The sequence below is a fragment of the Centruroides vittatus genome, unplaced genomic scaffold, assembly GCF_030686945.1.
Source record: "Centruroides vittatus isolate TY-2023 unplaced genomic scaffold, ASM3068694v2 contig_559, whole genome shotgun sequence".
Lineage (NCBI taxonomy): Eukaryota > Metazoa > Arthropoda > Arachnida > Scorpiones > Buthidae > Centruroides > Centruroides vittatus.
Window position 1 is genome coordinate 94,754 of NW_027122332.1, and position 16,286 is coordinate 111,039.

The 16,286-nt window shown below is 32.2% G+C and overlaps 1 protein-coding gene across 2 annotated transcripts in view; it reads left to right on the forward strand.

The window, feature by feature from the left end:
* The first annotated feature begins 1,910 nt into the window (after positions 1–1,910).
* LOC136978864 (atlastin-1-like) overlaps positions 1,911–16,286 on the forward strand; it is a 39,211-nt gene continuing 24,835 nt past the window's right edge. The window contains exons 1-4 of one of the 2 annotated variants that reach the window (XM_067274681.1): positions 1,912–2,115; positions 2,650–2,873; positions 4,398–4,529; positions 9,559–9,663. In XM_067274681.1, the coding sequence (XP_067130782.1) occupies positions 4,413–4,529; positions 9,559–9,663 (222 nt within the window). In that variant the 5' untranslated portion in view covers positions 1,912–2,115; positions 2,650–2,873; positions 4,398–4,412. Of the gene's footprint in view, positions 2,116–2,649; positions 2,874–4,397; positions 4,530–9,558; positions 9,664–16,286 lie in introns of both variants that reach the window. The other variant, XM_067274682.1, reaches the window with a different exon arrangement.

The following is a 16,286-nucleotide window of genomic DNA, read 5'->3' on the forward strand; positions in this document are numbered from 1 at the left end:
AAAGAATTGCTTATTCTATTTGCAATCAAAATAAAAATGAAAATATAATTTTTTTATTCAAAAATAATGGTATTGCAAAAATATAAGGACAGTGGCATTTAATAGCAAGTAAAACCGCCATTTTGAGAAATGATCTTGTAAACCCTATCTTACATAAAGTTGACAAGATTTTGCAGCATATTTAAATCAATTTTTTACTATGTAATTACAATTGCAGCTTTGAGTTGTTTATTGCTGTGGTATTGTTTTTTCCTGCATACACATCCTTAGCTATTAAACTCCAAAGATTTTCTATGGGCTCAAATCACAGGGATAGAGAGGCCAATCGATGACCTGAATCAAGGGCGTCGCCAGCCAATGGGCCAGGGGGGGCAAGATGATATAAATTGATAGAGGATATGAATTGTATGTAGGTAAAATAAAAACGATTCATAAATTTTAAGAAGCTTAAGAAGATTATTTTAATTAAAACATAATCTTCTTGGGTTTTTCGCGCGGGAATTATAAATCGGGCAATAAATGACTTAGCATTTAAATAATTTTTTTCGCATGTCTAGGGAGGGGCAACTGCCCCTCTGCCCCCCCTCTGGCGACACCCTTGACCTGAATGCTATTATCCAGTAACTATTGTAAGCGAAGTTTGCATTGTGGATTGGTGCATTATCTTGTTGCGATTGCCAGAATGGACCACCTTTTTTCCCCATGGCAGAAGATATATATCCAAGGAGTTTTGATACCCAACTGCTTTCATTTAGCCATTTATGAATGCTAAATAAATTTTTCCAGACTATCCAAAACCTACTCAGATCATGACTGACATGAGTCACCTCTTTGATGACGCTTAGTAAACAAAAAGTCGTATCTCCTAAGATTGTGCCAATAAAATTGCCAACTGTCGGGACCATCCAAATTGAACTTTTTTTGTTATCAGTCCAAATAACTTTACACTATTTTGTAGTTCATGACATTTTATCTTTGGCCCATATTAGTCTTTTTTGATGGTGTTGTTGTTTTAGATATGTTGCTGCTTTTCTAGTTTTATATACTAGATGTTTTATTGTTACTATCTGGAAAAATGTGGATTTGGGAACTTTAATTAACATCAGGCCTTTGTGCTATTTTACCTAATGATGTTCCTGTCGTCGTTATTTCCCAGATGATTGCTGATTTATGATTTCTTGTCAACTTAGAAGGCCATTTGTTTTTTTATTTATTTTTTAATTTTTATATTGCACAATAAGTTTAATATAATTAGCCACAACATTACAAAATTATTAAATATGATTTATAACCATTACTTTAAATGACGTCACATAGAGCACTAAAAAACTTCAGGTGGCCGGATGGTCAAGCGGATAAGGTGGCAGCCTACCGCTCTGGGGAACCCGGGTTCGAATACCGACGGGTCGAAAAATCCCCAGGAATTTTTTGGGGGTGGTCCGTCCGGATATGTCGGGCCCCGTCCCTCACCACCCGGTCGCCCCATTGTGGGCCTGGCCGAACCCATAATGGGCCTACTAAAAGAGGCCCTCTTAGTGCCCACAGGGCGGAAAGAGTTAAAAAAAAATCTAAAAAAACTTCAAGCCTGAATGATATTTCGTATAATTATTAATATAATTACGTTGTAACAATTCATAAAAAAATGTTTATAATGAAATTTTTATATAGAAAATAATCCAATTTTTATTATTCGTTTAATTAATATAAACTTTATGTAATTTTCTATATTGTCAAAAGATGGCGTTATTAGAATTTGTGATTAATTATTAATATTATTATTGTTTTTTTGCGTAATTTTATTATAATAATTACAAAATAAAACAAATATATATTTTTTAATATATAGTAATTTCTAAATAAAGGCAACATCATTTTAAAATGTAATTCGTATGCGTAACGTCACGTGACTTCCGTTTCCGTGTTGTCAATTTCATAAACATGCCATTATTGACTTAATTTCACGAAAATGGTTGCATGCGCTAAAGCTATGGAAACGAGGAGAGAGCTTATTCGTGATAGCAGGTCCCAAAAATTATCAATTTCACCAAAAATAATCAATAATTTTTAAAGGAAACAATCTGTAGTTTAATAATATTTACATAATACGGGAGTTAGGTGAGACTTGATTTAAATTCTGTTAGACATTATTTCTGTCGAACATATTTGAACGTTGTCATTAAATATGGACTTAACAGATGTTATAAGAAAGTTTCACGTGGTCATTAGAAACTTTTTTTTTATTAATATTTGAAAAATAAAATTGTCTTTTACATTCAAAATTGATCCTCACGTGAGGTGAAATTCTTTAACCTGGTTCTAACTTGACTACACATTAAATTTTTTATTCAAAAAAGGTTAATGTTACCTATGGTTCCAAAATGGCAGCTCGTCTCCGATTCCAGCAAACAGAAGAAAGGAAACAGTGGGGACACACGTTCTAACCTAACCTAACCTATTCTAATAAATTACCATAATTATTACCAACGAAATTATTAGAATAGGTTAGGTTAGAACATGTGTCCCCACTGTTTCCTTTCTTCTGTTTGCTGGAATCGGAGACGAGCTGCCATTTTGGAACCATAGGTAACATTAACCCATTTGATGATGTATATTTAAGTGATTCTATTCAACTTGAATTATTTATTACAGATTCCCAATTGTTCGGAAACAAAATTATCGGTCAGACAGGAAAACCAGTCTTAATAGCATTTGCCAAAAATCATAAATTTGAATTGGATGAAAATGCCTTAAAATTAATTTTGCTTCGAGAAAATGTAAAAGATTGTCCGGTTGAAGTAATTTCCGTATCTGGAGCTTTCCGGAAAGGAAAGTCTTTTCTTTTAAATTTTATTTTACGATATCTTCAAGCTAAGGTGAGGGAAGACAAATTTATTGTTTTTTCTTTATTTTATTTACTTTTTACTATAGCACTTTAAGATATTTTTGATTATATTGATGTGCGTTGATATGTTTTAATATAATTGAATTTTATCAATGCATAAAATTATTGGCAAGATTTCATCTGTTCTGGGAACCATACACACCTATCTAGTAAACTAGGTCAGTCTTGTAAAAGCAAAAAAATCAAAAAGAACCATGAGTGTATGTGAGATTCTTCATTTAACACTGCATTTTCAAGCTTGCTTCCTGTAATACTGAATAATTTACTATATCTAGAATTTAAAAGCAAAAAAAAAAAAAATGGAAGTGTTAAGTTACTGTTTTCCTAAAAATCTCGAAATTAAAAAGCAGGATGTTAGGCCAGGCACTTGGATATGGCTTTTGTATTTGTCTATGCCAGGGTGTAACTGTCAGTAATTGTCATGCTTTTTCTCAAAGAAATGTAGGCATTGATCTGGTGACTCCACCTTAACCAATTCAAGTTAATGTTACATTAGGTAGCCAAGATGGTGGCTCGTCTCTAATTCCAGCAAGGAAACAGTGGGACACACATTCTAAACTAACCTAACCTATTCTAATAATTTGGTTGCTGATAATTATGGTAATTTATTAGAATAGGTTAGGTTAGGTTAGAACGTGTGTTCCACTGTTTCCTTGCTAGAATTAGAGATGAGCTGCCATCTTGACTACCTAAGGTAACATTAACCATGGGATGTCTGGCCAACTTAATTTACCTGATTACAAGAAGGGTCAAAAAATGTTATGATCTGAGATGTAGTAACAATGTGAAGTTATTTGTTGAAAATTTAGCCATTTAATTTTATTAAGTATGTTCTAGCAAAGCTGAACTGTTTACTAAGATAAATAATCTGTATATATAATATATATAAATTAGATTGTCAATCAAATGTGTGTACGGAGATTTGAAGATTCAGACTTAGATGGTTAGGACACATTGAGAGAATGTTGCCAAACAGTTTAACATGTGATATTTATACTAGTAGGCTAATAAGTAAGAAAAGCTGGAAAGGCTTAAGAAAAGGTGTGTGACAATGTGAAGGATGATATTCAAAAGATAGGTTTTTTGGACATTAGAAGCCTTGAATAGATAGAAATCTAAAAATCATTGATTAGGCCAGGGTCTTACAAGGGCTGTTATGCTAGGGAGAAGAAGATATAATTTATAGATTGAGGTTCCTTCTGGTGAACAGTTGAGAAGAACCAATTAAAAAAAGGGATCCAATTTTTGGTGTTCTGACCTTAATTATGAGAAACATAAGGAAAACTTTGAAGCAAAATACCTAATTTAACTTCTAATTTACAAAATGAATAGTACTTCTATTGTCATTAAATAATAATATATTATACTAATTATTCATTATAAACAAATTGTAGAATAAATAAATTGTTTACTTTTGTAAATTTATTCTCTGATGTATAAATTTAATATATTTTTAATATTTCATTTTAATTATGAGAAAAATTATCTTAAATAGGGAAGTTCAAATTGGATGGGAAGTGATGATGCACCATTGAAAGGATTTGAATGGTGTGGAGGTTCAGAAAGAACAACAAATGGAATATTTGTATGGAGTGAAGTTTTCTTTATTCCTCATAATGGAAAACAGGTATAACTTTTTGATCTTATTTTTTAATCTTTAATCGTAAATAACTTTTGTCAATTATATACAACGTTGATATCAAATATTTTATATACAGTGGGTGATCAGTTAATGAAAATAATCCAATTCAAGACTTTATTCGCTATCCAAATTGTTCGTTAACCGATTATTGATTTACCATAGATTTTTATGGAAATTTGATTAATTCTTTCCGGAGTCTCCAAAAAATAAAAAAATATAAATAAATGTAGTAAGAAAGTATATATGTAATAATAAAAATACATATGTACACAGTCTTGCATTTTTATTAGTCATGTTTTTTCTGTTTGTGGGGGTTAAAGAATCTGCCCAATGTCAATTGCTTTTCTCTCTTCTTCAGGATTTTTCAGAAGTAATTAATAGCATTGTAATTGTAGAGATCTCCAAGCTTATTAAAAGTCAGGATGTTAGGCCAGGCACTTTGATATTATTTTAGTATTAGTCAATACCAGGGTGTAACTGTCAGTAATTGTCATGCTTTTTTTTGAAGAAAAGTGGTAGGCATTGATCTGGTAGGCACTCTATCCAAACCAGAATGAGGTTAATCCTCATTCTGGTTTGGATACCATTTGGATGCCTGTTGTTCTGACATCCTCCCACTTCCTCAAAAGATCTTTAATTGCTTGAGACTTCTTGATATATCTTTCATAGCTAAGACTGTGTTTATTGTAGGCCTGTTCAAGCCATACTGCCTAGCAACATCAGACATCTGTCCACTCTCTACCTTGGCTATTATCTCTTGTTTGGTTTCTACGGTGAGCACAGTTTTTGACACTCCACTCTTTTTATGCTCCATAATATTATCAGTTTCTTTTTTAAATAATAAGTTCAGAAAAGCACTTACAAAAATTCAGAGAACGGAAATCAACTAGTGCACAAATAATTATTTAAATGCAAGGCCCAGATGAAATTTGAAATTTTTTATTAAAACGTTAACGAATATCCGATGGGACAGTTAAACTCTCGCCTTTTGTAAATAAAAATTGACGCAAAACTTAATGAGTATCCACCCGACAGTCTCGCGAAGACTATAAAAATTATTAGTCAGAAAGGTAAACAAAAAGCTGGAATTACAATGGAGAGTTTCAAAATTCGGAGGAATTCTATCTGATCAGTATCAGGTTGAATGTTAATGTCAATGTCTCCAGAGCTCCAAAAAGTCTCGAATTGTCACCTGGAGACAAGGGAAGACCATCAGTATTCACTATTTTATGTCGCTTCTTTTTCTGTATGTTCTGTGAAGTGTTCATTATCCGAGCATGTGATCATTGCCAAACATAAAAATCTTTCACTAAAGTGTTCATTATCCAATTTGTTCATTAACCGATCACCCACTGTATGTTTAACACGTTGACTGCCACGTGACTTTTCACGATTCTGTTGTAAAACGCCAACTTAATTTAATTATATTATATTATTAAAAACTCTAATCAGAGTACATAGTAATAATCAAAAAGCATATAGAATGTGTTTTTCTTAAAATAAAGGTATTACGAATTATCTCGTAGTTGGCTTATGTAACAGAAAGCTCTTCGCTAAAGCCAAACTACGAGTTAATTCGTGCACAGACACGATTCGTCCTGTTACTTCGCTACAGCCAATCGGAGATGTGCGTCTAAATTCATTAGTAATAAATCGGATATAGAGGCGAGCACATCACATTTACGTCTTTTTTGAGAGTGTTATTTTTTATTTATTTCTATAATCAAATTATAAATATCCCAATATGGATAAGAAAAGACCACTGACTAAAAAACAACTTGATTACTACACTAATCTAAGTGATTCAGAATCTGACAAAATTTTTGGTGATGATGGTAACGACAGTAGCGATTATGTACCATCTGAGGATTCAAGTGAGGACAGTGATTATGACGTCGTCTCCGAACCTGAAGATGAGACTATTCTCGAACCTGAAGGCAATGACGATGCGTCTCAAGCAACCACATCAAATCCAAACGATAATTTGTGGACAGAAACTCAACAAAATCCTGAACTATTTATTTTCCAAGAAAATGTTGGTTTGAAATTGGATACGACAAACCTTACAGTGCAAATGCTGGTAGACCTATTTTTTTCGGAAGAATTTCTTGCATTACTGGTCGAACAAACCAATTTGTATGCTGCACAAGAAATTGCAAAACATAAAGAAATAAAAAATGCTATCGTACTACACAGCTCTAAGAAAGACTATTAGATGGCCCAAAAAGGTTGCATTACATATTATAGAAATATATATACATAATGCGCAAAAACTCTTTCAAAAAGCAACTTCTTCTAAAATAAAACTTATAAAGTTTAGAGAAGCATTCGTCAAAGCGTTGATTGGAGAAGAGATTCAACCAGTTTCAAAAAAAATTAAATTGCAAGAGCTTCACTATTTACAGAGTATCCCACCTACTCAGAAAAAACAACATCCGACAAAGCCATGTCGAATTTGTACCAAAGCTAAAAAACGCCGAGAAACGCGTTATTTCTGTCCAATCTGTCTAGACAAGCCAGCCCTTTGCGTAGAAGATTGTTTTAAAAATTATCACGAACAATAAAAATATCGTTTTGCTTTTGATTTTGAATAAACTTTTTATGATATTTTCTGTTCATTTAAATTTATATTTCTGTTTTATAAATTATCACAAACAATAAAAATATTGTTTTGCTTTCGATTTTGAATAAACTTTTTATGTATATTTTCTGTTCATTTATTAATAAATGTTCTGTTCATGTAAGCCAAACTTGATTTTTTGTTCTTGCCCCTGAAGCTATCTATTCATATTTACACTGATATACTACGAATTACATCGTAGCTGCACAAATATGGCAAGGAAACAAACTACGATATAACTCGTAGGTGGCGTCCTAGGCAGAAACGGTAACTACGAGTCATCTCGTAGATGGCAGTCAACGTGTTAAAAAATCTAGCAACAAGTTGTATAACTTTCCTGGCAAAAAACACTAAGACATGTTAGAACAAAATTAAAATAAAATTGTCCGTGGCACCATCTAAAAAAAATAACTACTTTTATATCTTTTATATTATTAATTATTATAAAATTTATTAATTAATAATATATATATATATATATATATATATATATAAACTAATCAATTATTACTGCCACTATACCAAGTGTAAGAGCAAACAAATGGAGAATATTTCCTTGCATCCTCTTCTGAAAGATTTTAAGTTACATAAACAGTAGTTTTACACATTAAAAATTTAAAAAGGAGCCATCCAAGAATACTTTTCCTACTTTACATTTTTGTATGACTGCTTGTATATTGCCATGTAAAATATTATTCATTATGTTAATTGTACAGACAGAAAGAATTGTTTCCAGATTTAGTAAACCATTAACTGACAAATAGTTAGCTTTAGCAACAATTTACAGTAAAACCTCTTTAGGTGACCAGATTTTTTCATATGATTTATTGTTCATAACCTTTCTTAAGCTGACCATACCTTTACTTGACCAACGACTATCTGAACTTATAATCAATCCCTTTCAGTGAAATACCAACTTTTAGGCAACAGTTTCATCATCCTGAACAAAATCAGAACCATGGGCATTTACAGTATACAATGTTGGGTATGTTGCATTGTTGCATTAAGTGTAAAAGTTCTCAATCTTTTTCTAATTTCGATGTCTGTATTTTCTCTTACTCAGTATTATTGTAGAGAGTATGAATATTTTGCTGTTAATATCTTCAACAAGTTATCCCATACTTTATTTTTTATGTTCTATTTATTCTTATTACATTAAATAATATAACAAAACCAATGAATTTAATCTTTCCATTAATAGGGATAGATAAAATGATAATTGATGATGACAAATTTGGGTGGGATTTAAGTAGATTTTGGAATCTGATCTAAAAGGAGGATATGTTTGACTGAATAGAAAAGAAATGGGAAGGCATTATCTTAACAAAAAAGTTAAAGTCAAGAAAGCAATTGCCTATTCCAGATTATTTTAAATCAAACATTTAAGTCTGTATACATTACATTTTCATGTAATACATCACATATTAGATACATAGGCATATAAAATACACCTCTATTTCTGCACAAAATATTTAAGAGAAAAAAGTATTTAGTATATTTAAGCCATCCTGTGCTTTGACACTCTGTCGTAAGTTTTTTTTATAGTGTTTTGGTTAAAAAAATAAGTAGAATACACATTTTTAGTTGGATGTGTATGATAAACATTCAATTGATAATCATCCCATATTATCTAAATTTATACTTCTGTTTTCAAATAATTAAAATTAGTAATGCTGTAGTAATAATAATAATAATTTTATTCAAGAGTTGGGCTAGATAGAGGTTACCTGTAGCCTACAGAAGGCCATTTGAGGGATTCATATGCCTAAGGGAAATTGCAACTTTATATATAAGATGCAGTGCAATTTTTTTTAGTTTTTTGAGAAAAATGTCTTTTTATATTCTTAAAATACAGTAATAAATAAATTTTATTTCAACATGATGTTAATTGATTCATAGCATTTTTAAATAGTTTTTACTGTGTTTGCTACACAGTAGTCTCTGTACTATTACACTACAATACAACATATACTATGTATTACAATATGATAATGCTACACACAGTAGTCTATACAGCACATTGTATCCATTATACATTTGTCACCACTTTGACAAGACTGTACCTTGTGATGACCAGTTTTCCAAGTTTTGGAGGTGGTCTTCTTAAAGAGTTTTTACTGTACTTTAAATTCTAACAATCTTAATTAAAAACTATCAAGATACATTAAAATTAAAAATACTGGGTGAAACAGCTTCAAACTAAGGTTTATGTAGAAGGCTTCTTTTTCTTATATAGAAGTAAATGATGTCTTTTCAGTACAATACTTATATGCATGAATTGGTTATATCACTGAAATAAAGAAAATCTTGTTTGTTTTTGAGTTAAACAAATGAATTTTGATGTAAACTTTTTATATTTTTTGTTAAATCAAGCTATTTTCACTTTAAAATTAGGTAGCAGTACTATTGATGGATACCCAAGGTACTTTTGATAGTAATTCAACAGTCAGAGAATGTGCTACAGTATTTGCTCTTAGTACTATGATAAGTTCTATTCAGGTAAATAAAATTATATATATTTTTATAATTTTAATGACAGTAATAAAATAATTCATGTTGTTTTTGTTTCATTCAATAGTTTTTGTTGTAGAAATTTGAAAATAAAGTATTGTAAAATCATTGAATAATTATGCTGGAGCAGTGATTCCCAAACTTGTGCCACTGCCCCCTTGGTTCCATAAACTTATACCTAACACCCCCATCTATACCCCAACACTCCCCAACCTATTTTTCCTTGTGTGAGAAAGGCTTGGAAATATTTTTAGTAAAACCTTTCTATTAACATTGTTCTCCACATCTAGAAACCATTAAATGCAATGTTTGTTCTTACCCATTTTAATAGAAGAAAGGAAAAAAGGTTGTCAGTGACCCAACCCTTGCCTATGTTTACTGTTCGGTACTCTGCCTCCAGCCCCCCTGTCACCCACTTGCTTCTTTTTGCCCCCTTAGATTTACTCACCACCCACAAGGGATGGTAGCACCCACTTTGAGAACCACTGTTCTATGAGTCTTATTATTTTTTTCACAAAATGTAAATTATATCAAAAATGAGTGTTTTTATGCATAAAAAATAAAATATTAAATACCAACTCGAATAAAATATAGAAAATTCTTTGAGATACTTAAAGAAAAACATTTAAATGAAAAATTGTTTATGTATGGAAGTTTGCAAGCTTTCTAAAGCTTATTATATCTTATTAGATTTATATACGTGTCATTTTACTTTACTTATATTTATCATTCGGATAATAGTACTGTTGTTCCGAAAGTTAGTACAATAATAATAATAATAATATATTTAAGAAAATGCTATAGTATAGTTTGACTGAGAAGTACAGTATTATAAATGCATTTTTATTCTGATCATTTATACAATAATATTATATACTGCAAGTATACCAGGTGTATAAGCTTAAATCCGCTGTTTGCTAATAGATGGCGTTAGTAAGCGTATTAAGCTACCGTGGAGACGCCATATTTTTTTTTCGATGACTTTGACATTTGTCAACATTAATTCGTGCACATCATCAGCGATTTCATACGACATCATACATTTTTCCTTTGTTAATCATGCCTAGTTTTGTGCCAGAAAAACAGCATATGCGGGAAGCTCTGCTTTTCTGCTTCAATTTGAAGAAATCGGCTGCCGAAGCTCATCGAATGCTTGTGGAGGCCTATGGCGACAGTGCTTTATCGGAAACCACGTGCAGAGATTGGTTTCGTCAGTTCAAAGACGGCAATTTTGACCTGAGCGACAAGAAGCGTGAAAATCGGCCCAGGAAGGTTGAAGACCATCAATTGCAGGCTCTTTTGGACGAGGACGATACCCAATCACAAAAAATGCTTGCCGAGCAACTGGGTGTTACTCAACCAGCTATTTCCATGCGTCTACGTGCCATGGGAAAGATTCAAAAGATCGGAAAATGGGTGCCGCACGAATTGAACGATAGGCAGATGGAGCGACGCCAAAACACATGCGAAATCTTACTCGCCAGACAAAAAAGAAAGTCGTTTCTTCATCGGATTCTAACTGGCGACGAAAAATGGATATATTTTGAGAATCCTAAACGCAAGAAATCGTGGGTTGATCCAGGAAAACCATCAACATCTTCCCCAAGACCAAATCGCTTTGGACGGAAGACGATGCTGTGCGTTTGGTGGGATCAGCAGGGTATCGTCTACTATGAGCTGTTGAAACCTGGTGAAACTGTCAATGCCCACCGCTACTACCAACAACTGATCAAATTGCATCATGCTCTGCGTGAAAAAAGGCCAGATTATCAGCAAAGACACAACAAGCTGATTTTCCTCCACGACAATGCACCATCGCACTCGTCAACATTGGTCCAAAACTACTTGAAGACACTCGACTGGGAGGTGCTACCCCATCCCGCTTATTCACCAGACCTGGCCCCTTCTGACTATCACTTATTTTCGTCGATGGGCCACGCGCTCGCTGAGCGCCACTTCGATTCTTACGAAAATGTCCAGAAATGGCTTGATGAGTGGTTTGCCTCGAAAGAAATAGAATTTTCTCTTAAAAATCGCTACGAACTTTCCGAACAACCCAATACTTTAGTAACAATAATAATAATAATAATATATTTAAGAAAATGCTATAGTATAGTTTGACTGAGAAGTACAGTATTATAAATGCATTTTTATTCTGATCATTTATACAATAATATTATATAACTGCAAGTATAAGTTAATGATATTGATTTTAATTTATAGGAGAATATGAGAAAACTTATACAGTAATGCAAACTTTTATTCCATTTTTATATGTACTTGCTTGACTTACTGTAAGTTTATGCTATATTTTCAGCTTGAAAACAAATGAATAATAAACTTATTTAAATTATTAAAAAAATGAAAAATCTAAAGACTTTACAATAGTAATAGAGCAGACCTTCTACCTGGCAATGAATGTCAGGCTTCTGGTGCTCCACTTTATTTTTCAGACGTTCTCTGTTTCGCTCACTGCTTTACAGAGAGTTGGATACACTATTGCGGTCGTAGCCGCTACATTTTGCCGACATATATTCGTATTTTGTTACATTCAGCATATTACATTTTATATATTTAAATTACATATTATTGAAACAATTAACATAATATGTAGATTTTTTTTTATAGTTCCATGTTGGCTGTTTTGTACTTTTTTTTACAAACATTATAAATAAAAATAAATACAAATACAAAATGTAAAATATATGTGGAGTTTTTTTTTTTTTTAAAGTTAATGATATTATTAAAGTGTCTACATATGTTTTATGTTTTATTTAAAAGTACTTGAGATATTTTAATTAAGGTTTCAGAGATAACCGCTATGTTTGCTTGTCGTATGTTGGCACTTCCTATTGTCATCGTATTTTCATATTACCACTATAGTATCGAAACGTTTCTTTACCTGTACTAGTATCACTGTCACTGTTACTGAGTAGGTACCTCCACAATTTAGCACTTTAATTTGTAGAGCTTTCACTTATAACACAAAAAGTATCACTTTCTTGTAGTACTTTCACGTGTAGTTTCTTAAGTCACTGTACAACCATTCCTCTTGCTCCTCCGTCGTATTTCCCTATTATTTGTAGCACTTGTAGTACTTCCAAGATTATTTTGTTTTTCATGATATCATCTCATTCATACCACTTATTTCATTATCACTTCCTTTTCGTTTTGTGTGTAAAATTAGATACACTTGTAGTACTTGTAGTACTATTGCCTGTTGTTTCTGTTAGTTGTATTATTGTTACTAGCACTGTCGTCGTATTTCCACGTTTCATTACTTCTTCGTGATGGTATATGGGACGATTATATTCTGGTTTTATAACATATTTTTATAAAGTTTATAAAGTATGTATAAAGAGTGACGTTATTGATAAGACTACTTTTTTTATTGGCCAAAGTATAACCTTCTTTATTGCTTATTGTTCGTAGCTCGTTTCTAATATTTTCATATTTAATACACTCAGAGAAACTCCGACACATCTTTTATTTGTCTCCGCACATTTCACAAGTGCCATCATTATTATGATGGAATCTATTGTGGTACTCTGCAAAGTCACCATGTGCAGTCATGAATCTTGTAAATTTATAATTTATTATAAAGTTCTTATTTTTTATTCGCTGGTGAACATCAGGTAGATACTCAAAGTTCTCTTCCTTTTGTTGATTCTGTCCATCTCTTTTGCCATTTTATTATATATTTGTTCTTTATTTCCCTTTTTTACATATCTTTCAGATAATTTTTTGTATACTACTTTCATGTTTGAGCTGCTTGCCTCTTTTGCTAGGCTGTCTACTCGTTCGTTTCCAGGGTCGCCCATATGTGCTTTTACCCAGCTGAAGGATATATTGTTTTTATTTGCTAAGATATATTTTCTAATGTTGTCGATGAGTTCGTGTTTGTTTTCGTCGTCATTCAATGCTTTTAATACGGAAAGACTATCTGTACAGATTGTGATTGTTATATTTTTCATGTTGTTGCTAATCCAGCTTACAGCCTGTTCTAAGGCTACGAGTTCTGCCTGATAGTTATTGCATCTTTTATCTAGTTTGATTTTCCTGTTGTATTGTTCTCTATTATTTGATATATATATGTATGCAGCTCCTACTCCTTCTGGGGTTCTCGAGCCATCCGTATAAATTCTATTTTTAGTTAATGGACTATATTCTTTTATTTGTATCTTTTTCCACTCATATCTTTTCAATTGTTGATATCTTTTGATTTGATATTCTATTTCGTCTTTCTCTGTTAGTATTGCACCATATGTTATTTTTTCTTTTAAAATTTTTCGAATATCCCTCCTTTGACTTATTTCTAAGTCCATTGGTAGGAGGCCTGCCATTACACATAATGCATCATTAGACGTGGTTCTATATGCACCTGTTATTCGTAGGAGAAATTTACGTTGGAAGCTTATTATCTTTCTTTTCATATAGGTCATTTCTGCTCTATTTCCCCATACTTGAGCGCCATATGTAGTTATTGGTATCACTACGCCTTTGTATATTTGAGTTAGTGCAGTACCTCCTGTACTCCATTCTTTTTTTGCCACTTTGGTAATTTCTTGAAAAAGATTGCCAACTTTCTTTTTGACAGATTCAAGGTGGGCATTCCATGACAATTTGTTGTCTATTGTCATACCTAAGTATATTATTTGATTAGAACATTTTATGTTTTTGTTTTGCAATTTTATCGTTGGCTCTCTTTTATCCACTTTGCAAGTCGTAAACGCGATGGCCGTAGTTTTATCGGGATTAAACTGTAATTTGTTTCTCTTTCCCCAGTTCGCTATCCTCTCCAATATGTTATTACATTTTTTCTCGATTTGCATCCGACTGTTTGCTGAGCAAACCACCAATATATCATCCGCAAACGCTGTTATTTTCGTTCCTATTATTGTCTCAGTATTTAAAAGGTCATTTAGTAGGATGGACCAGAATGTGGGGCCTGAACACGATCCTTGTGGGCATCCCATTGTCATTGTTTTTTCAATTTTTATGTCAGCATATTCTATGAATGCTGTTCTGTTATTTAAATAATCACATATTAATGAGTATATATTACAGGGACAATTGATTTCTTCTAATTTTTTGTGTAGGAGCGGCCACCATGCACTGTCGAATGCTCCTGCTATATCTAGACTGAGAGCTATTGTCCATTTATTATGTTTTCGTTCTTCTTCGATATCATTAATTACTTTAGCGATGGCATCTTCCGCCGATTTTCCTTCTTGGAATCCATATTGATTTTCGTTTAGGTACTGTCTAGAATTTAGCCAAGTTGTGAGGCGGTATACGATTAGTTTGTCAAGAACCTTGCCCATTACTGGTAACAATGAGATTGGTCTGTAGCTTTTAGCTTTCAATTTATCTTTATTTTTCCCTTTGTAAAGTGGCAGAATTTTAGCTACCTTCCAGGGTGTCGGAAAGATTGCAAAATTTAAGCAAGTATTGTATATTTTAGGCAGAAGATCAGGATCTTTCATATTTAGTATCTTAATCATTTCTATTGTAATATAATCGTTACCTGGTGCTTTCCCGTTTTTAAAGGTCGATATTATCCATGTTATTTCCTCCTTAGTAAATTGTGGCGTATGTGTTTCATTTGTATGAAAACGTATTGCTTCACGTAATGTTTTCTGTTCAGGAGTATCCTGAGATTTATCATCAGTTTTAATAAATTCCTGTAGTAATATCTTTAGACATTCCTCCATATCACTGATGATATTTCCATTTTCATTTTTTAATTCTGTTAGTTGGAACTTTTGTTTTATTTTCTTAGCTGAAATTTTATATATTAATCCCCAGGGATCATTCGCACTTTGTTGACAGAATTCTGTCCAGCTTTTTTCCTTCGACTCTTTTATAAGTTGTTTATACTGCCTTTGCTCTGTGAGATAGTCTTCTTTGAGATTTCCTCTTAAATTTTGATCTTTGCATTTTGCATAACGTCTACGCTTTGCCCTAACTTTACTTTTAAGGGTGGTCAGTTCTGTATTCCACCATTTGACAATTCTATTTCTTTCCTCATAAATTGGGATGTTTTTATCTATTGTTTTATTTATTATGTTTGAGATTTGTAATTTTTTCGTTTGCCTGTTCTTTATTTTTTGTTTTCCAATTCTTGTTTGTGTGGTTTGATTTCTTCGATTATTCTTTTCCATTTGGCTTTTTTGATATTGTACTTTTTTATACTTATATTGTTAAATATTTGATCTATTTCATATGTGATGTATCTATGTTCAGATAGGCTGATTTCATCGTTTACTTTCCAATTTTTGACTTCATTCAGTGCAATACTATTAATAATTGTTATGTCTATATTAGAACTTCCATTTGTACTTTCGAATGTACTAAGCATGTTTGGTTCATTTAGAAGAAATAAATTTTGATGATTTATGAATTCTTCCAACTCGTCACCTCTGTCATCCATATTTTCGTCGAACCAAACATACGAATGGGCATTACTGTCTCCTCCAATAATAATTGCATGGCTTTGATGGTATATTGTACACAATTGTTCTAATTTTGCTAAGTGAGTATTGATATTTGCTTTCATTGGAAGGTATATATTACAGATTATCCATTTTTTATCTTTGTTTCTTAATTCG